This window comes from Chiloscyllium punctatum, chromosome X (genome assembly GCF_047496795.1).
Source record: "Chiloscyllium punctatum isolate Juve2018m chromosome X, sChiPun1.3, whole genome shotgun sequence".
In the NCBI taxonomy this organism is placed as follows: domain Eukaryota; kingdom Metazoa; phylum Chordata; class Chondrichthyes; order Orectolobiformes; family Hemiscylliidae; genus Chiloscyllium; species Chiloscyllium punctatum.
Genome location: NC_092791.1, coordinates 32,263,673 through 32,286,099, shown reverse-complemented (window position 1 = coordinate 32,286,099; position 22,427 = coordinate 32,263,673). Strand labels below are relative to the sequence as shown.

The window sequence follows — 22,427 nt, the reverse complement described above, 5'->3', positions numbered from 1 at the left end:
TTATATATTTTAATAAGTAATAAATGAAATGGTCAAAGAATACTTTATTAAAATAAAGTTCCATGAATTTTTTTCTAGGTTGCTCGCAGCATAGAGTATTAGAGTCATAATAGCATAAGAGAAGCCCATTTTGACCCATCAAATTCTTGCTGTTCCTCTAAAGTAATCCATTCTGTAAGTTTATTTCCCTCAAGTGCCCTTCCAATTTCCTTTTCAAGTCATGTCATCCTCTCTGCTTCCACTTGCCTGATGGGGACTATGTTCAAAGACATTACCACTCAATATATAAAAAAGTTCTTCCTCATGTCTCCCCTTTATATTTTGCTCCAAGCCTGAATATGTATCCTCTAGTTTTTTTTTACTTTATCTAAACCACTCATCATTTTGTACACCTCTATTAGATCTCCCTTCAACTTCTTTGCTCAAAGCAAGCAGTATCCAGAAAATTAATCTTCAATTCCAGAAGAAGTCAGGGTAATTTGGAGAGTGTTGAAAATCTACCACTCATTGTTAACCATCAGCACCTTTTCAGGACATGTGTTTTGCCAAAATATTTTTGCTGCAAGGAAAAGAATTTGTACTGCCCTCTGGAATAGATTCCTTCATTAAAGGTGACTAGTTATGTTTGAAAAGGCTAAAGTCACAGATATATACAATTGCAAAACAATGTGGAGTGAAGTGTATCCATAAATGAATTCCGAACCATTTTTTATAGCTTGTTTATTTGCTGCTATAAGAACCTGGCTGTCCTACAGAACAAGATTTGATTCCAATTATGTTATCTAATGAGAAGATTAAATATAAACTCAGCCCTTGAAATATGAGCATCGTGTGATAGGTTGATTTATAACCTTTCCAGCAACAGCAGGTCCAGGGCACTGGAGGGTCAGTACTATCATTTGAAGAATATCCTTGAGGCCCATATGTGCTCACTTAAACACATTGCAGCTCACACATTTGACAGGTCTTTGTGGTTGAAACTGTTATAAACACCCTCTGTTAAGTACTTGATCAGAGACCCCCAAGCACCAGAAAGATGTGTCGTTGCATTTCACTGAATATTTTAAAGCCCCTCACCTCACAAAATTAATGACGAGAAAGTTGGAGGGGAAAAGGGACTAAAGGAAAAAAATATCACACCAAGCATGATATACAAAATGAAGCTTACACTTAGGGTAGTTTTGTTGAACCCAAACACGACATCAAAACAAGATTGTGTGCCCTTGCAAAAACAAAACTAGCATTGCCAATAGAATTATATCCCAGTGCTATGGTTCAAACATGGAATTGTGGGAAAGACCAGTATGGATTTAGGAGGTGTCAAGGATTGAGAGGAAAAGGATGTTGGAAGGCTGAAGAATTTAAGGATGTAACATTTGAGAAAAAGGATGATGATTTGAAAAGAGAGAGGTACAATATTAAAGAGAGGGAACTATCTATAATATCTGCTAGCAAGGGGGCCAGGAAGGTAAATTGGGTAGTCAACATTTAGTGGGAATAATATCAACAAAGCAGGAGGTGCATCCAATGTATATCTTTTCCAGATTGGAGACAAGATGAGACACCAGAAGCCTACCTTGGAAAAGACAAGATAGAACATGTTTCAGTGACAAATGTCTAAACAGTTCATTTAAAATGTTCATTTAAAAACATCTGTTCACCCCCTTGAAGGAGCTGTATGAAGCTGTGACACTAGTTCCAGGGGTGAGATGTGCCTTTCAGATCTCTCCCAAGTGACTGTTTTGCATATATCAGCCAAAACAGTGAGTGTCAGCATATTTTCTAACATAGGAAGGTCACAGACAATACACACACAAGGGCCTTTATGAGTGTATCAGGAGCACAACTGCCTACTTCATCCCTCTCCAGGAGGTTGAAACTGAGACCTTTATAATCTTTGTAATGAGTTTTACAGCTCCCTCAGCATGTTTAAATATTGAGGGCACATAAAATAAAGTAGGTGGCGAACCTACCATCTTCCTGACCACTCCTGAGCTGCCGTCATATTATGGGAGGGTAAGGGAGATAAGTTATGGGATAGCCTGCCCAACCTTGGGCCTGCTGGTCCTTAAGATGCCAATAAATGGCCACTTATGGACCTCAAACCATCTCCACTATAATAATACATGCTGCCGGGGAAGGCAAAAGGAAGATAGCCAGTTCATACCTTTCACAGCTTGGGCTAAAATGTGGAAAATGTGGTGGGGGTGGGGTGCAGTTTCCTCCTTTGTTTCCATTATACAATATATTACGATAAAGTGCTAAGATGTTTAAGGAGTACATTGACATTTACTTTGAAAATATTTCACTGTCCCACCCTATGTGCAAAGGGATAGTCAAAATTTCTGGTGTGGAATTCTGTAGGGAGTCAGTGATCCCTTTAAGCAAGCACCTTCTGCCAATTCCTGCAACTGAATAAATTACAGATGTAGGGGCTTCTAGTTTCCCCTGGATTCAACCTAAAAGAAAGATCAAGGAAGAAATGCAGATGTTGGGTAAAACTGTCTCTCCAAATTCTGTTCAAGCTTTGCAGCCATACTTCACTCATCTCTATCCCAAATTCCCCTTTTACTGGAATAATGTGCCTATCATATTATGATGTGGAGAGGCCAGTCAACCACCTGATAAAGGAGCAGCACTCCGAACGCTAGTGCGTCCAAATAAACCTGTTGGACCATAGTCTGGTGTTGTGTGAGTTTTAACCCTATCACATTAGCATCCATTTTCTCCTGACTCAAGTCAGACTTGTGTTGAGCTGACCTGTAAACACAGTATTAGATTAGATTAGATTCCCTACAGTGTGGAAACAGGCCGTTCGGCCCAACAAGTCCACACTGACCCTCCAAAGAGTAACCCACCCAGACCCATTTCTCTCTGACTAATGCACCTAACAGTATGGGACAATTTAGCATGGCCAATTCACCTGATCTGCACATCTTTGGACTGTGGGAGGAAACCCACGCAGACACGGGGGAGAATGTGCAAACTACACACAGACAGTCACCCGAGGCTGGGATTGAACCTGGGACCCTGGTGCTGGGAGGCAGCAGTGCTAACCACTGAGCCCACAAAGCAATGTGCCAGAGCTGATACAGCACTGCAAACATCACACACTCGCTAATCTCGGCACTACACTTGGTCAGTGTGGGCATTGAATCCATGACCTTGGCTTTATTAGCACCATGCTCTAACCATCTGAGCTAACCGACCAACATACGTTGGTTTGAGAGTCTTGTGACCTGTTGCAATATCTAATATACAGTAATTGTATCTGCAGTCCTTAAATGAGATGCAGACCAGCTCGCATTACTGATCTACCAATTGACTGGTAAGCCCCAAAACTCCTCCCCATCATTCATGACATTTTATAGCTATTGGTTGGCTCTTACTTACAATTTCTAAAAGTGTCTACACCTAAAATTTTAAAGCCGTTCAGCTCCCAAACAGCTTCTGTCTGTCTTCACTGGGGTTAGCTATGCTTTCGTTGTTAACATTTTTTTTTCACTCAAAGCTAGTTCCTAGAATTTTTATTTTCTATCTTTCCTTCCTTAACTACACCAGGCCACTTTCTTTAGCAAGATTAAGATGTTAAAAAGCTCAAATTATTGAATTTGTATTTTTCCCTGAGCTGTTGGTGGGATTAGAGAATACAGTTTTGGGTTATCTGGAAACATTAGTCTCTTATTAAAAAAGTCTCCTTGGAAATAAAACAGAAGACTCAATGGGATAGGTTACTCATAGAAAAAGTGAGGACTGCAGATGCTGGAGATCAGAGTCAAGTGTGGTGCTGGAAAAGCACAGTAGGTCATGCAGCATTCGAGGAGCAGGAGAATCGACGTTACGGGCAACAGCCCTTTGTCAGGAATGAGGTTTGTGAGCCAAGGGGGTGGAGAGATAAATGAGAGAGAGGTGGGGCTGGGGGGAAGATGGCTGAGAGTGCGATAGGTAGATGGAGGTAGGGGTAATGGTGATAGGTCGGAAGGGAAGGTGGAACGAATAGGTGGGAAGGAAGATGGACAAGTCATGAGGGCAGTGCTGAGTTGGAAGGTTGGATCTGGGATGAGGTGGGGGGAGGGGAAGTGAGGAAACTGGTGCAATCCACATCAATGCCGTGTGGTTGGAGGGATGGGGTTCGAGAGCAGATGTGTGGGAAATGGATGAGTTGCACTGGAGGGCATCATCAATCACGTGGGGAGAAATTGCAGTCTTTGAAGAAGGAGACCATCTGGTGTGTTCTGTGGTGGAACTGGTCCTCCTGGGAGCAGATGCGGTGGAGGTGGAGGAATTGGGAAGAAGGAGGCATTTTTACAGGAGGCAGGGTGGGAGGAGGTGTAGTCCAGGTAGCTGTGGGAGTTGGTGGGTTTGTAGAAGATGTCCATGTGGAGTCGGTCACCATTGATGGACATGGAAAGGTCCAGGAAGGAGAGGGAGGTGTCCAAGATGGTCCAGGTGAACTTAAGGTCAGGGTGGAATGTGTTGGTGAAGTTGATGAACTCATAGAGGCCACCAGAGCAAATTTAGACTTGGTCATGATTATGACATTTGAACAATTGGAGTTCTTTTGAGTGTGAATGGCTGTTTTGAAATCCACCTGTTGTGTAACCAACCAGCTCCAAGAGTTCAGAACCTATCAACTCCCAATCCAGCTGCAACCAAAGGAAGAGTGAATGTCAGGAAAGGAGAGGAGGGGAGCTTTGTTTTTAAAATGAATGAATGACTTAGTAATGATAATGTGTAATAAATTAGTACTTTCTGAAGAGATGTCTGTCCAGGGTAATTCCACTTGAGGAACTCTGTACTGTTTGACGCAGAAGATCCATGCAGTATTTAAGCCGGGGGTCAGAGGTCAGCAGTCCTGTTGATTTCAGTGCCTGTAATTGGAAAAGAAAGGGCAAAAGTGAGATGATATTTGAATCAAATGACATGAAATGTAATGAGTTATCTGGAAGCAGAAATCATATTTTGAAATTAGTGCTATTTCTTCAATGAATGACATCAATTTATCAGGATTTCAAAAGAAGATAAAATAAGAACAGCAATATTTTATTGCATTTTAGTTTTTGAAACTTTTTCAGGAAAAGTTCCCTTTTATCCCCCCCTCACCAACTTTCTTTCTGCCTGCTCTCTTCTCTCCTGAAGGTGCTGACTCCTTGCTGGGGTAAGATTTCACCTGACATCTCATCCCAGGTATTCATCCTTCAGGAAAATAATCTGGATACTTGGATAATGATAGGCTATTCAACACTGCTGGACATCACAGCCATCTAATTCTCATCTGATTTCCATATGTGTGCACTTCAAGCAGAAGTTATTGGAGAGCCATCAAGTGCAGTCATCCTGGCTAATTTATCTCTCTCCCAGAAAATTACTGTGCTCCTTCTGCCTCTTCAGCTGAGGTCAGTTAACTCAGCACATTTACTTTTAGTAATTTGTTTTTGTTACTTGTCATAAATATACATTTGCAGAGATTATAGAATGAACTTAGATAGGAACAAGTACCTGTGGTACAGTGGTAGTGCCCTTTTTCTGATCCAGGATGCCTGAGTTCAAGTTCCATTTGCTCTTGAGGTATGTCATAATGTTTATGAATAGGTTGATTAAAATGTATCTAGAAACACATACCTATTGCTACACAGCATTCTGGAACTGCAGTGTGAAAGAACAGTCACATTAAGTTCAAAGTCTTGTGTCATTCTTGCATATAGGGAGACAATAAGTCTGTTCCTTTAATGCCTGAGTCAATGACCGCACTCCCCGTTGTAGTATTAAGACATTCAGACCAGGTCAAACCATTTGTTTGTATTGAGTTGATACTAATAGTATGGTTTTTACAATTACTCTCCAAGTGCCTAAAGGAGAGCAAAACAAAATCAGCGTTCCTGGTTCTGATCACTATCCACTGGGTTCTATGGATTTGGAAGCATTAGATGGGAGCTTGCTGTGATGACCATACATAAAGAGTGATCACTTGGGTCAGGTTCTGTGTGTGACTAGCCCCCGTAGATCAAGCAGGTCCACTGCTTGACATGTTTGACTTCTATCTGACTAAGTCCTATTTATTTGAACAGGATTTTTCCAGGCATGGAATATAATGTGGGAAAATGTGAGGTTTTTGAGAGGAAGAATAGAAAAACAATATTATTTAAAACAGAGAGAGAAAGACTGCAGAATTTTGATGTACAGAGGGATCGGAGTGTCCTTGTACATCACAAAACGTTAGTACGCAGGTACAGCAAATAATTAGGAATGCAAATGGAATGTTGACCTTTATTACTGGAGAGATGGGATGCAAAAGTAGGGAACTCTTGCTACAACTGTACAGGGCAATGGTGAGACCACCCCTGGGATATTGTGTACAGTTTTGATCTTCTTACTTAAGAGGAGATATACTTGATTTGGAGGTAATTCAGAAAATGTTCACTGGACTGATGTTTAGGATGAAAGGGTTTGTATTATGAGGAAAGATTGGCCAGGTTGGGCCTATGTCAGTTGAACTTTAGAAGAATGAGAGGTGATCTTATTAAAATGAAAAAGATTCTGTGGGAGCTTCGACACTGTGGATGCTGAAAGGATGTTTCCCTATTGAGGGGTCTAGAGCTAGAGGACACAGTTTTGTAATAAAGGATCTTCCAGTTACAAAGTAGTGAGGAGGAATTTCTTTAATGGGTTGTTAGTCTTTGGAATTCTGTCCTACAGAGAACAGTGGACTGTGAGTCATTCCCTATACTCTAGCCCCCAATAACCACGTGGACGAGACATAACAGTCCCGTGATTATGAATTTAAGCCCAGGTGAAAACAGAAGTACATTCAGTCCTTTTTGAAAAACAAGAACAGCTTAATGTGTGCACACCATTGAGTGTTAATTACAGTCATTGAGTCATAGAGATCTACAGCACGGAAACAGACCCTTTGGTCCAACTCGTCCATGTTGACCACATATCCCAACCCAAATCTAGTCCCACCTGCCAGCACCTAGCCCATATTCCTCCAAACCCATCCAAATACCTTTTAAATGTTACAATTGTACCAGTCTCCACCACTTCCTCTGGCAGCTCATTCCATACACGTACTACCCTCTATGTGAAAATTTGCCCCTTAGGTCTCTTTTATATCTTGCCCCTCTCACTCTAAACCTATGCCCTTGAGTTCTCGTTTCCCCCAATAGGGAAATGACTTTGTCTATTTATCCTATCCATGCCCCTCATAATTTTTTAAACCTCTATAAGGTCACCCCCTCAGCCTCCAATGCTCCAGGGAAAACAGCCCCAGCCTATTCAACCCTCCAACCCTGGCAACATCCTTGTAAATCATTTCTGAACCCTTTCAAGTTTCACAACATCCTTCCAATAGGAAGACCAGAATTGCACACAATATTCCAAAAGTGGCCTAACCAATGTCCTGTACAGCCGCAACATGACCTCCCAACTCCTATACTCAATACTCTGACCAATAAAGGAAAGCATACCAAATGCCTTCTTCGCTATCCTATCGATCTGCAACACGAATTTCAAGGAGCTATGAACCTGCACTCCAAGGTCTCTTTCTTCAGCAGCACTCCCTAGGACCTTACCATTAAGTGTACAAATCCTGCTAAGATTTGCTTTTCCAAAATGCAGCACCTTGCATTTATCTAAATTAAACTCCATCTGCCACTCCTCAACCCATTGGACAATCTGATTGAGATCCCGTTGTAATCTGAGGTAACCGTCTTCGTTGTCCACCACACCTCCAATTTTGCAAACTTACTAACTATGCCTCTTATGCTCACATCCAAATCATTTATATAAATGATGAAAAGTAGTTGACCCAGCACCGATCCTTGTGGCACTCCACTGGTCACAAGCCTCCAGTCTGAAAAATAATCCTCCACCACCACCCTCTGTCTTCTACATTTGAGCCAGTTCTGTATCCAAATGGCTAGTTCTCCCTGTATTCCATGAGATCTAACCTTGCTAATCAGTCTCCCATGGGGAACCTTGTCGAACACCTTACTGAAGTCCATATAGATCACATCTCCCACTCTGCCCTCATCAATCCTCTTTGTTACTTCCTCAAAAAACTCAATCAAATTTGTGAGACATGATTTCCTGTGCACAAAGCCATGTTGACTATCCCTAATCAGTCCTTGCCTTTCCAAATATACGTACATCCTGTCCCTCAGGATTCCCTCCAACAACTTGCCCACCACTGAGGTCAGGCTCACCAGTCTATAGTTCCCTGGCTTGTCCTTACCACCTTTCTTAAACAGTGGCACCATGTTAGCCAACCTCCAGTCTTCTGGCACCTCACCTGTGACTATCAGTGATACAAATATCTCATCAAGGGTCCCAGCAATCACTTCCCTAGCTTCCCACAGAGTTCGAAGGTACACTTGACCAGGTCCTGGGGACTTATCCAGTTTTATGCGTTTCAAGACATCCAGCACTTCCTCCTCTGTAATATGGACATTTTTCAAGATGTCACCATCTATTTCTCTCCAGTCTATATCTTTCATAATCTTTCCCACATTAAATACTGATGCAAAATACTCATTCAGTATCTCCCCCATCTCCTACGGCTTCACACAAAGGCCGCCTTGCTGATCTTTGAGGGGCCTTATTGTCTCCGTTGTTACCCATTTGTCCTTAATGTATTTGTAAAAACCCTTTGGATTCTCCTTAACTCTATTTGCCAAATCTATCTCATGTCCCCGTTTTGCCCTCCTAATTTCCTTCCTAAGTATACTCCTACTGCCTTTATACTCTTCTAAGGATTCACTTGATCTATCTTGTCTAGACATATGCTTCCTTCTTCTTAACTAAACCCTCAATTTCTTTCGTCATCCAGCATTCCCTACACCCACTAGCCTTTCCTTTCACCCTAATAGGAATATACTGTCGCTGGACTCTCATTATCTCATTTCTGAAGGCTTCCCATTTTCCAGCTGTCCCTTTACCTGCGAACATCTGTGCCCAATCAGCTTTTGAAAGTTCTTGCCTAATACCGTCAAAATTAGCCTTCCTCCAATTTAGAACTTCAACTTTTAGATCTGGTCTATCCTTTTCAAACACTATTTTAAAACTAGTAGAATTATGGTCGCTGGCCCCAAAGTGCTCCTCCACTGACACCTCAGTCACCTGCCCTGCCTTATTTTCCAAGCATAGATCATGTTTTGCAATTTCTCTAGTAGGTACATCCACATACTGAATCAGAAAATTTTCTTGTACACACTTAACAAATTCCTCTCCATCTAAACTATTAACACTGGCAGTCTCAGTCTATGTTTGGAAAGGTAAAATCCCCACCCTATTATTCTTACAGATATCTGAGATCTCCTTCCAAACTTGTTTCTCAATTTCCTGCTGACTCTTAGGGAGTCCATAATACAATTCCAATAAGGTGATCATCCCTTTCTTATTTCTCAGTTCCACCCAAATAACTTCCCTGCTTGTATTTCCAGGAATCTCCTCCTTCATTAATGCTGTAATGCTGTCCCTTACCAAAAATGCCACTCCCCCTCCTCTCTTGCCTCCCTTTCTGTCCTTCCTGTAGCATTTGAATCCTAGAACATTAAGCTGCCAGTCCTGTCCATCCCTGAGCCATGTTTCTGTAATTGCTATGATATCCCAGTCCCATATTCCTAACCATGCCCTGAGTTCATCTGCCTCCCTTGTTAGGCCTCTTGCAGTGAAATAAATGCAGTTTAATTTGTCAGTCCTACCTTGTTCTCTGCTTTGTCCCTGCCTGCCCTGACTGACTCACTTCCCAACTGTACCAGTCTCAGATTGATCTCTTTCCTCACTATCTCCCTGAGTCGCACTCCCCTCCCCCCCCCCCTCCCCCCCCCCCACCCCCCTCCCCCCCCCCCACCTTACTAGTTTCAATCCTCCCAAGCAGCTCTAGCAAATCTCCCTGCCAGTATGTTAGTCCCCTTCCAATTCAGGTGCAATCCATCCTTCTTGTACTGGTCACTTCTACCCCAGAACTGATTCCAATGATCCAAAAATGTGAATCCTTCTCCCATACACCAGCTCCTTAGGCATGCATTCATCTGCTCTATCTTCCCATTCCTACCTTCACTAACTCACACTGTGAGTAATCCAGATATTACTACTCTCGAGGACCTCCTTTTCAAATTCCTGCCTAACTCTCTATATTCTCCCTTCAGAATCTCATCCTTTTCCCTTCCTATGTCGTTGGTTCTAATGTGTACAATGACCTCTTGCTGGGCCCTCTCCCCCTTGAGAACATTCTGCACCCTCTGAGACATCCTTGATCCTGGTACCAGGGAGGCACACACTATTCTGATTTTTCGCTGCCGGTCACAGAAACGTCAGTCTGTGCCTCAGACTAGAGAATCCCCTAACACAATTGATCTCTTGGAACTCAACGTACCCCTCGTTGCATTAGAGCCAGTCTCAATACCAGAAACTTGGCTTTTCGTGCTACATTCCCCTGAAAATCCATCAGCCCCTACATTTTCCAAATCAGCATACTTGTTTGAAATGGGGATAGCCACAGAAGACTCCTGCACTACCTGCCTACCTCTCTTACCTTTTCTGTAGTTAACTGCATCTAAGCAACTTTTCTCCTCTCCTATAACTGCCATTCATCACACCCCCTTGCTCTTGTAAATTCCTCGTTGCCTCTCACTGTCTCTCCAACTGATCCATTCAATCTGATAGGATTTGCAACCAACGGCATTTATTGTAGATATAATCCTCAGTAACCGATAAACTCTCCCTAAACTCCCACATCCAACAAGAAGAGCACATCACTCTACTAAAGGCCATTTTTGCTTCTTCCAATCTACAGACCCAGAAAATAGCACTGTCTTATTCCTCTACAAAACACTGCTCCAGGATAACTTAATATTTATGGCTTACATATTTAAGTTTAATCAAGAGACGTATCTCAATAAAACCTATAAGCAAGAAAGAACCCACTCTACTCACTGGTTTGCATTGTGTAAGTGTTTGCTCAGTGTTGGCTTTCTGCTGTGTTACTGCTCTGTACAGTATCTGTGTTTAAATAATTTTGTCTTATACTCAGGAGGACTCAGATATCTTTGCTTTCCCACCACCAAGTTATCACATCTAATTGGACCTTTGACACTGCAAATTTGAGAAAATCCAGCAGCCTTTTTATATTTAATGACATGTTCCAATACTCAGACTGATTGCTGTTGATGAGAAGTTGAGCATTAAATTGGGAAGGAGCAGATTTACAAAAGAGTTAATGGTCGATATATTACTTTCAGGAGATTTTGACTATTTGTATCCAGGATTATGGGAGAAATATTCTTGCAGGAGTTGAGCCTTCAGGAGAGAATGAGAAAAGGAGATAACCAGAGAGGAAAACAAAACAGAGCAGCATTTAATTCAAACATACTTTATTTGCCACACACTCCATTCCCTGATTGAAGAAGAAACCTGTAGGTGCTTCTACTGCACTTGGTAAAACAGAATACATCTCTGGAGGGCACCTTTCCTTTCAGTGAATGTCAGTCTGCAGATCCACAGTGTCATATCCAGCTGGTGGTTTAACCTGAGGGTCAAGGTTGAGAAGGTGGGACCTTCATGGTGCCGCTCGGCTGGCACAGGCATTGAACCCCCACTGTAGCCCTTACTCTGTATCGCAAACCGGCTATTCAGCTAACCGACCTCCACTGTAGGCATAGGGCAGTTTTTAACCAATGTCAAGTCTAGATTCCGATTTTCATAACTTCACTCTGCCATTCATTCCAAAAATATCCAGCCATTACCACTGAGAAAGCGCAGTAGACTGACCAAAAACTGTAGGTCTGCTATTTGCTGCTGCAATTTTGGCCTTTTATCAAGTACAGTACATGAGACTGTTCCGATATGCCTTATTCCTTGTGCATAGGGTTCTTCATTCCACGCTTTCTGCTGTCACCAGTCCCTGACAAGTCTCCCAGCACACAGAACACATTGGAAATTCAGAAACTAACTCAATCCACCCTCCATTTGCTGCAGCTGTTGGAGCGCCTGGCATTGCAAGGCAGTAGCGATCAGGTTGTAAAATAGACTATGTTAACCAGTACCCAGAGAAAAGTGTCATTAATCAAATAGATTTCAAAATGCTCTTGATGTCTGAGAAGAATGTCATAGATTGCAAATAGCGCTTGGAATAAAGATTTACAGTGAGACACAAGAACTTTTCATTTAAAAAAAAAAGTGACTGTCCAAAGAACTGAGATCTGAATAACCATGGTCTGATATCTTATAATTAAAGCTGTGCAGCAAAGGTCAGACATAAGCAGCGTAACAAAGGACAATAAATGTGGCGTTGTGTGAGAAGGCGAGGCAGGTTTGCCCCTTTGCTGTGCATTTGCTTACACTGATAAACTTGGGGATCGGAATCTGCTCATGTCCCTCGGTGATTGTGTAGAAAAGCATGTCTTCCAGTCCTGGCATCAGGCCCGGTTTGTGCTTCCTCCTGGGGACAGACAAGCGCAGTAAGAGGGACGATAGATCACATTTCAACAGAGACTGATTAGAAGCTGACCTGATTGGGCAGTCAACTGGATCTGTCCAACAGCAACCTGTAGAAGCATTGTTTTGTCTGCAAACTGTATCACTGGCCATCAACCCAGACTATTGGTCAGTAAAAATAGGCTGATCATTTTATGCTGGCGGTTTCATTTCCTTTACAGAGCACCCTAGTTCACACCTTGGCATTCAATTTGATTTTACAATCAGATTATAATAGTGTACAAAGGAACTTTATTTTACACATTCACCATCCAGATTGAGATGAACAACAGCAAGTAACATTTAAATAGCACATGATAAAGATTTCATGATGCTTCATCACAGAGGATCTTAAGCACTAATGGAAGAATTAAAAGACATGGTTGAGGCAGTAGCTTTGGAGGAGATTTTTGAAGGTGCAAGCGAGGTAACAAGAACTTGCATTTATTGCCTTCAGGATTCCCAAAGTGCCTCACATCTAATTTCTGGCTTAAGTGCAGTTACTGAGGTGATGTAGGCAAGCACAATGGTTAATTTGCAGATAGCAAGATTCCACAAACAAGTAAGAGGAATAACCAGTTAATATATTGATGACGACATTTGAAGGATGCATGGTGGCCAGGATGCACTCAGTTGCTTGTCTTTGAAGAGTGCCAAGGATCTTTCACAATTATTGGAGCTACTGATTACTGCTTTGAACTTTTTGCCCAGAGGCGAATAAGCAATAGTTACTTCAGGACAATTTTCCAGAATGTAGGGCCAGAATAGCTGAAGATAGAGTGTAGGTAGGTCAGTGCATAAGAGGGCAGAATCAAAACAGAACATGTGAACATATAGCTGGAGAAGACAACTGAGGCAGAATGAGGTGAGGCCAGAAAGGGAATTGTAAATAAACCATTTTAATGGGGACATAGAATCAAAAGAGGTCAACAAGGATGGAATAATAGGAGAAGGAGATACATAGACAGCAGAGTTTGAAGAGTTACAGAATCACAGAGTTGTTATACTACAGAAGAGGGCAATTTATCCCATTGCGGCTGTACCGGCTCTCCAAATGAACAATTCATTTTGTGCCATTCTCCCACTTTCTCTCCACAATCCCACACTTTCTTCTTTTTGCGTTAATCATCTCATTCCCTTTCCAGAGATTCAACTGAACTTGTCTCCACTACACTCTCTGCTACTGCATTCCACACCTTAAGCACTTTTGCTTCTTTTACCAATGACTTTAAATCCATGCTCCTTCATTTTTAATCCTTTCATGAATGGGAACAGTTTCTCCCTATCTCCTCTCATGATTTTGAATATCTTTGATTTTGCATAGCACTCCTTTTGTCTTTGGAGGCTTTGAGCACTCTCATCATCTGTTCCATTCGCTCTTTCTCCCTCTTTGTCAACAACCTTCATTTTCCAGCCCTGTTCAGTTCTCAAGAGGAGTCATGGGACTCAAAACATTAACGCTGCTCCTCTCCACAAATGCTGGCACATTTTTTCCACCACTGTTTTATTTCAAAATAACCTTCTTGGTCTTGTACTCTATGCCCCTATTCATAAAACCTAGGATACTATATGCTTTATTAATCATGCTCTCAACTTGCACAGTGGCTCAGTGGTTAGTGCTGCTGCCTCACGGCGCCAGGAACCAGGGTTCAATTCCCACCTTGGGCAACTGTATGTGTGGAGTTTGCACATTCTCCCCGTGTCTGTGTGGGTTTCCTCCGGGTGCTCTGGTTTCCTCCCACAGTCCAAAGATGTGCAGGTTAAGTGAATTGGCCATGCTAAATTGCCCGTAGTGTAGGGGAATATGTATGGGTGGGTTGCTCTTCGGAGGGTTGGTGTGGACTTATTGGGCCGAAGGGCCTATTTCCACACTGTAGGGAATCTAAACTTGCCATGCAACCTTCAGTGACATGCGCATGTAATCCAGGTTCTTCTGCTCCTGCACTCCAAACAGAATTGTGTCATTCACTTGTCCACCCACTGCACCAACTTGTCCATATCCGTTTGAAGTTCTACATTATTTTCCTCAAAGTTCATGGCACTTATAAATTTTGTATCATCTGCAAATTTAGAAGTTGTGCCATGTGAATCAAGATCCAGGTCATTATTATAACAGGAAATGTCAGAATCCTTATACTGACCACTAGGAACCCTCATCCAGCCTGAAAAACATTCATTAACCACTACTCAGTTTCTTATCAGTCGGCCAATTTCATGTCCATGTTGCTGCTCTCCTTTTCATAAGGTATAATATTGCTCACAAGTCTGTATGGCACTGTATCAAACTAATTTTGAAAGTCCACATATCTCACATCAACTGTTTTGCCCTTGTCAACCTTCCATTACCTGTTTAAAAAACTCCAAGTTAAATATGATTTTCCCTTCATGAACTCATGCTAGCTTTCTTTAATTAACCCATATTTGCCCATGTGACTATTAATTTTGTTCTGAATTATTGATTCTAGAGGTTTCTCAGCTACCAAAGTTAAACTGACTGGTCTGTAGTTCCTTGGCTTATCCTTACACTTTTTTTGAACAAGGGTATAACCTTTGCAATTTTTCAGTTGTCTGCCTTGAACCATAAGTCTAAGGAAGACTGAAAAATTATTGCAGTGTTTTTGCAATTTCCACCCACATTTTTCTCAGTGCTTGGATGCATCTAATCCCATCCTGGTTTCTTATCCACTTTAAACACACACACTCTATCCAGTTAGAAAAGTGTAGAGTACAGGTATAGAGCAGGGCCATTGGCAAGATGACCACTAGAGAAAGTAAAAATGGAGGTTATGTATATTAGAGAGCGTTTTCAGCAATTGGTGGATGATATTGTGGAGGTAAAACTAGATGGTCCTTTTAATAGATGAGATAAATATACAGTAGTTTTAAACTAATGCATATAGACATGGAACATTGGAGTTGAGGTGGTGAGCATGGTATAGAGTCATAGAGATGTACAGCATGGAAACAGATCCTTCGGTCCAACCCATGCATGCCGACCAGATATCCCAACCCAATCTAGTCCCACCTGCCAGCACCCAGCCCCTATCCCTCCAAACCCTTCCTATTCATATACCCATCCAAATGCCTCTTAAATGTTGCAATTGTACCAGCCTCCACCACTTCCTCTGGCAGCTCATTCCATACATGCACTACCCTCTGTGTGAAAAAGTTGCCCCTTAGGTCTCTTTTATAACTTTCCCCTCTCACCCTAAACCTATGCCCTCTAGTTCTGGACTCCCCGACCCCAGGGAAAATACTTTGTCTATTTATCCTATGCATGCCCCTCATAATTTTGTAAACCTCGATAAGGTCACCCCTCAGCCTCCGATGCTCCAGGGAAAACAGCCCCAGCCTGTTCAGCCTGTATGCATACTCACAGAAAAGAGTGCTTTGAGGTGAAAAGCAGCCTGCAGGTCCATTTGTCAGGAGAGATTGGGAGACAATCATATGTGAATTGATACAGGATTGTTCAGAAGCAACATACTTGAAGGTCAAGAAACAGGTCACCCTGTCCTTTCAGCCAAGAATACGAGAGGAACAATGAGTTAAAATTGTTCATGAGAAAATATATTTGTTTTGTTTTAAGTCCTCAAGATGTCAGCTATGAATGAGTAACAGATATAGCTAATATACAGGATCATACCGTAACAATACCATATATGTGTATTATTGTATTTTTTTTACTGTTAAAGAGGTATTCATTGTGGAAAGGGTTATGACTGTGGCAGAAAGATGATGGGAGAAAAGTTGCTCGAGGAAGCAATCTCGTAAATCAATTGGTCCGATTTACTTTCACACCTTTTAATAAGGCAAACTCTTGCATTTACACAGCGCCTTATAACAACTCAGAAGCATGCCAAAGCATTTCAGTACAATAAATGACTACATCGTAACTGATTTCTTAGGTAACTATGGAAGTCATTTTGCACGCAGCAAGGTTCCACAAGTAAGACCCATTGAAAGAATATTGTCTAAGATACTGGAAGACACTCAAAGAACATATTTTTAATTGTTCTAATTTGTTCATGGGATCATTAGCACTCACCTGAGCCAGTAAAACCGGCATCTGAAGGAAATCTCCAGCATTGTGGTTCAAGTCCAAGATGTAGGCTTGAATCCAATCTTATGGCTCAAGGTGAGAGTGCTGACCACTGAATCACAGTTGACACTGCTAAAGTCAATTCACATTTGCATATTGGTAAAATCAGAAATGAGAGTTTTGACAAATGCTCAAAATAACCTCACTGCCAACTCGCAGGAATCATTAAACCCCAGAAAGAACTCAACAAAGGACTCCTTTCCAAGACTCTGTACAGCTGAAATTATGTTTTAGGAACATAGAAACAGAAGTAGGCCAGCAGCCCCTCGAGCTGGTTCTGCTATGGAATGATTGATCTATGGCTTAACTCCAATGCTTGTCTTTAGCCCATATCTCTTAATACCTTTGCTTAACAAAATGTTATCTTTTCCATATTTAAAACTAACAACTGATTTAGCATCAACTTCAGTTTGTGGAAGAAAATTCCAAACCTCTACCTACCAACCTTTGTGTGCAGAAGTGCTTTTTATTTAAACAGAGATATTTAAAATCATGAGGGGATTTGGTAGATAAGTGAGTTGGTAATCAGAAGTCATAGATTTAAAATAATTTGCATAAAAATGAGAGAGGCTATGAGAAATTTCTTCACACAAAGGGTTTTTAAGATCTGGAGCACTACCTGAAAGGGTAGTAAAATCAGATATCATTGGAACTTTAAAGAAAAATGGATAAGTACTTGAAGGAGATTGACTTATAGAGTTCCGGGGGAGAAGAAATGGCTAGGACTATATTGGATGTCTCTTTTCAAAGAGCCAGCACAGGCATGAAGAGTCAAGTAGCCTCTTCATTGAAAGATTCTTTGAATCACAATGACTCACCACTCCAATGACATGAGAGGCAATACTTCCTGGAACATTCCCATCAATGTTGTCAGTAGCCTTAGTGTATTGGGACCATGACATTTGGAAAAATTGCATTTAAGTCAATATACCTTCATTCATCACTTTGATTTGCTTTACGTGTCATCAGTGACAGATTGTACATCAGATAAGTGGATGAAAACTTGTTTCTCGGTCTTTGCTATTACTATTCTGGACAGGCTGCTAGGAGATACACAAGAACTATCCAGGGAACAACTCAGCTTTGCACTGTTTCCGTTCCCTTGAACACCTGAAGTGCAAAACCTCCAGCATGTCTCAGAGCAGAGGAAATGTGCTTGCTACTACATAGCACATTGTGTTGACACTACAATATATTGTGCCATTTTACCAAGTCTTTTCAGCTACAGTGACAGGAGAATGTGACATCGATCAGAGGATGGTGGGGTAACCAGCTAAGGGGTGTACAATATGATTACATTATAGAAAACTGAATTTAGATTTTCTGGCCATCTGTGTTGGCTGTACAATTGCGGGGGAATGGAGGGGTGGTGCAGTGGCACAAACTGTAGGCAAACTTTATCTGTGTGTTTCCTCTGGCTACATTGTGTGCTAGAGTGTCAGTACAGTTTCATCTTGTCTTGATGCCACAGATATACAGTATTCAAAAATATTTAATTGAGTATTCAGCTTTTGCAACAGGACTGCACCTACCCCCTCACACAGCTCATTTTAAATGAACTTAGTATGTACCTTGGATCCTTTTATAGAATATTTTTAGTGCTGTGTTTTTATTGAAGACTTCTTGTTACAAATATTTATGTACATTTATCTGAAAAGACGGTGAACTTTTTTGGGGGACAATTATATTTCATAGTTACAAGTTTGAGTTTAAGCATCCCAATTATATAATGCCCACTAAATCATTGGAAAGTGAACCAGAAGTAAAATATGTACAGGCCGATGGTAGAGCAGATGCAGGTGATAGGGCACCTAAAAAAAGATTTGTTTTGATATTAACTTTCAGAAGAGGTCAAGCAATCAGAGTGTAGAGGCAGGGAACAATTGACATCAAAGCTTACACTGAGGGTTGATTTAGAAGTGCCCCAAATGCAGTATTTTAGGATTGAAGTGGTACAATAGGAAAGGAGACATGGCAGGACAATCAGTAGACAGCTAAGTTGCTTACCATAATGCCACCAACTACATCTTTGGTCCTTGCCATGTTTCCTAATGACCAAGTGGAACTTCATCCACATGTCCTGGGTCAGCAAGGAGCCACTTGAAGAATTTTGCCACCTACTACAAGGACTTCTGCAGCGAACAGGAAACTAATATACAATGTTGGCAGCGGTCAATCAAGGTCACCATTATCTTCAAATATTTGCATTCAGGAGAGCCAGTTGTACATGTATCAATCAGGTGACTGAAGACCAGCCCTCACACCTCTTTTCCCACTGAGTAACAATAGAACCGTGACTCAGCTGCCCAAGGCAAAGAGTAATTAGTTACAATCTTAGTTATTAACTTTGGTGAATGATGCTGGAATTCTACAGATTAAAGAAGCATAGATTAAGGGTTGTATCTCATCAAGGTTCAAATGATAATGACATTTCAAAACACTGCAAATGTACTACCAGTATTGTCTTCACAAGATCCTCCAAATCCAGTGACAAGAATGGTGGTTCAACAGCAGCATCCTCTCCCAAACTAACCTGTCCAGCATTGAGATGCTGATCTCTCAAAACCAGCTCTGCTGGGCAGGACAAGTTGCTTGTATGTCTAAAATTAGATTTTGGAGTCCCTATCCCAGCAAAAGTGCAGGAAAATTGTGTTAAAGTAGAAAATCAGTGTTGGTCATATTGAATGGCGGAGCTGAATGTCTTCCTCCTGGTCCTATTTGTTATGTCCTTAAGCCTAACATCTCTGGTAGGTAAGTTACTTGAGAAGATTCTGAGGGATACAATATACATGCATTTGGAAAGACAGGGTTTGATTAGGAGTAGTCAGCATGGCGTTTTGCATGGGAGACCATGCCTCACAAATTTGTTTCAGTTTGTTGATGAAGTGACCAGGAAGGTTGATGATGACAGGGCAGTATACGTGGTCTCTGTGGATTTCAGTAAGACCTTTGATAAGGTTGCTCATGGTAGGCTGCTCTGGAAGGTTAGATCTCATGGAATTCAGGGAGAGCTGGCAAATTGGATACACAATTGGCTTGATAGTAGGAAGCAGAGGGTAATAGTGGAAGGATGCTTATTGGACTGTGATGAGAGGGGTGCCTCAGGGGTCGGTGCTGGGCCCATTGCTGTTTGTTATCTATATCAATGATTTGGATGAGAATGTACAAGGCACGATTAGTAAGTTTGCAGATGACACTAAAACAGGCGGTATCATAGACAGTGAAGAACGTCATCAGAAATTACAGCAGGAACTTGATGAGCTGGGGAAGTGGGCCGAGAAATGGCAAATGGAGTTCAATATATCGAAGTGTGAGGTGTTGCATTTTGGAAAGTCAAATCAAGGTAGGAGTTTCATGGTGAATGGTAAGGTCGTAAGGAGCGTAGTGGAACAGAGGGACCTTGGAATTCAGGTGCACAGTTCTCTAAAAGTGGAGTCACAGGTAGGCAGGGCAGTGAAGAAGGCTTTTGGCACATTGGTCTTCCTCAGTCAGAGCATTGAATATAGAAGTTGGGAAGTTGTGTTGCAGTTGTACAGAACGTTAGTGAGGCTGCACTTGGAGTATTGTGTTCAGTTTTAGACACCTTGCTATAGGAAGGATGTTATTAAACTGGAAAGAGTGCAGAAGAAATTTACAGGGATGTTGTCTGGACTCAATGGTCTGAGTTATAGGGAGAGATTGGACAAGCTGGGACTTTTTTTCTTTCGAGCATAGGAGACTGAGGGGAGATTTTATAAAAGTCTATAAGATGATGAGAGACATGGAGAGGGTGAATGCACTCAGTCTTTTTCCCAGGGTTGGGGAATCGAGGACTCGAGGGCATCAGTTTAAGGTAAGAGGGGAAAGAATAAATGGGAACTTGAGGGGCATTGTCTTTTTATAGAGGGTGGTACACATTTGGAAGTGGAAGTAGTTGAGGCAGGTACATTGACAACATTTCAAAAGCATTTGGACAAATGCGTGGATAGGAAAGGTTTGGAAGGATATGGGTCAAGTGCAAGGAAATGGGGTTACTGTGGATGGACATTTTGGTCGGTATAGACCAGTTTGGGCTGAAAGGCCTGTTTCTGTGCTGTAGGACTCACTATTCTATACAGCGTATGCTTGACTTGGAACTCAGTTGCAGATAGAGACTCCCAAGAGGACAGTGGAAATTTAGAAATGTCCTTAAAGCCTTCCTGAAGAGGCCAAACATGCCCCACTGACTCATGAAAGACCCTGGCTTTACCCCCAACCAAAATGGAGATGGCTCACTTAGGGAGATACGATACCATCATAGACTGTGACAGAAATACAGAGGCCGAGTGAAGATATCAGAGGGAGCACTTAAACATGCAAAGAATCCATTGACTTGACTCTTTAATCACTCCCTGCCCATATATGGCAGAGCCTGTCAAGCCTGATTGGACTCAGCCATCTCAGAATCTATTGAACTGGAGTGAAGCCAGGTTATCCTCAATTCAGAGAGACTGTCCAAAAAGATTATGTGCTCCAATTAACTGTTGTTCCAAATAACTAGGCTAGGGAGGTTGGGTGGGGCGTGAAGTCACTATTTGAAGTTTGTAAGTCCAGAATCAGGTTAATTAGTTGTCAGGAGGAGATGATTCTTTTCCCAGAAAATAGTGGCCCTGTGGAGCACACTACCATCAGGTTTGGAAATTAATTTTCCCCTAATTGGATTCATTTTTGCTAAAAAAAAATGTGTTGCTGGAAAAGCGCAGCAGGTTAGGTAGCATCCAAGGAGCAGGCGAATCGACGTTTTGGGCATAAGCCCTTCTTCAGGAATGAAGAGGGTGTGCCAAGCAGGACTAAGATAAAAGGTAGGGAGGAGGGATTTGGGGGAGGGGCGTTGGGAATAGATAGGTGGAAGGAGGTTAAGGTGAGGGTGATAGGCTGGAGAGGGGGTGGGGGCGGAGAGGTCAGGAAGAAGATTGCAGGTCAAGAAGGCGGTGCTGAGTCCGAGGGTTGGGACTGAGATAAGGTGGGGGGAGGGGAAATGAGGAAGCTGGAGAAATCTGCATTCATCCTGTGTGGTTGGAGGGTTCCTAGGCGGAAGATGAGGCGCTCTTCCTCCAGGCGTCGTGTTGCCATGGTCTGGCTTTTTGCTGGTACATTACATTGATCTTGGTAGAGAGTGTACTGTGATGCACATGGCATCCATTTGCTTTGACCAGGCTGGACAGACCAGAGGGTTTTTACTTATATTTCATCACTCAGTTGGGTAGCTGGAATGTTGCTTGCAGGCAGCTTGTCACCTGTATCCAGAGCTGAGCTAACACTGCATCCGCCAAAGCTGACTTACTCAAACAACACTTTTTGACCAAAAAGTTGCATATTTGTTTTATGCCTTCACAGAATGAGGGGGAGAATACTCATTCCGAATTGCCCCGGAGAAGATCGTGAGCTACCTTCTTGAACCACTGCAGTCTGTTACGTCATTGTAAATATAAACGTTTATAACCTGTAGATTAAATGACGCGAACAAACTGCTCACAGAAGGTTAATTATTTTTAAGCGCTTATTTTTGAGCAGGACTTTTTTTCCGTCCCGTGCGCCATATGAATGCATTTCTATTTATGATGTGTTTTGAATAAGGTGAGACACTACAACACAGAAGCACTTGTTGGTTCATTCTTTATAATCACGGTTAACCTGCCACAACAAAAAAAAATTCAACATAAACCATAATGTTTTACTCAATTTACTTCATTGCTTCGGATAGCTTCAGAAAGCTACTGTTTACCCAGTCAAATCCACTCAGATTGTCAATAGGAAATGATTGTGACAACTCAGTATTATCTATTTGTCTTTAATCTACGATGTCAACTTTAAATTTCACGAAGCTTCGAAATAA

General features: G+C 41.9%; 1 protein-coding gene across 3 annotated transcripts in view; it reads right to left on the bottom strand.

Annotated features, from left to right (window-relative positions):
• Nucleotides 1–22,427, bottom strand: part of LOC140471113 (glutaminase kidney isoform, mitochondrial-like) — a 95,498-nt gene that overhangs the window by 38,511 nt on the left and 34,560 nt on the right. For 2 of the 3 annotated variants that reach the window (XM_072567001.1, XM_072567000.1), the window contains exon 2: nucleotides 4,750–4,871. In XM_072567001.1, the coding sequence (XP_072423102.1) occupies nucleotides 4,750–4,820 (71 nt within the window). In that variant the 5' untranslated portion in view covers nucleotides 4,821–4,871. Of the gene's footprint in view, nucleotides 1–4,749; nucleotides 4,872–12,339; nucleotides 12,440–22,427 lie in introns of all 3 variants that reach the window. The other variant, XM_072566999.1, reaches the window with a different exon arrangement.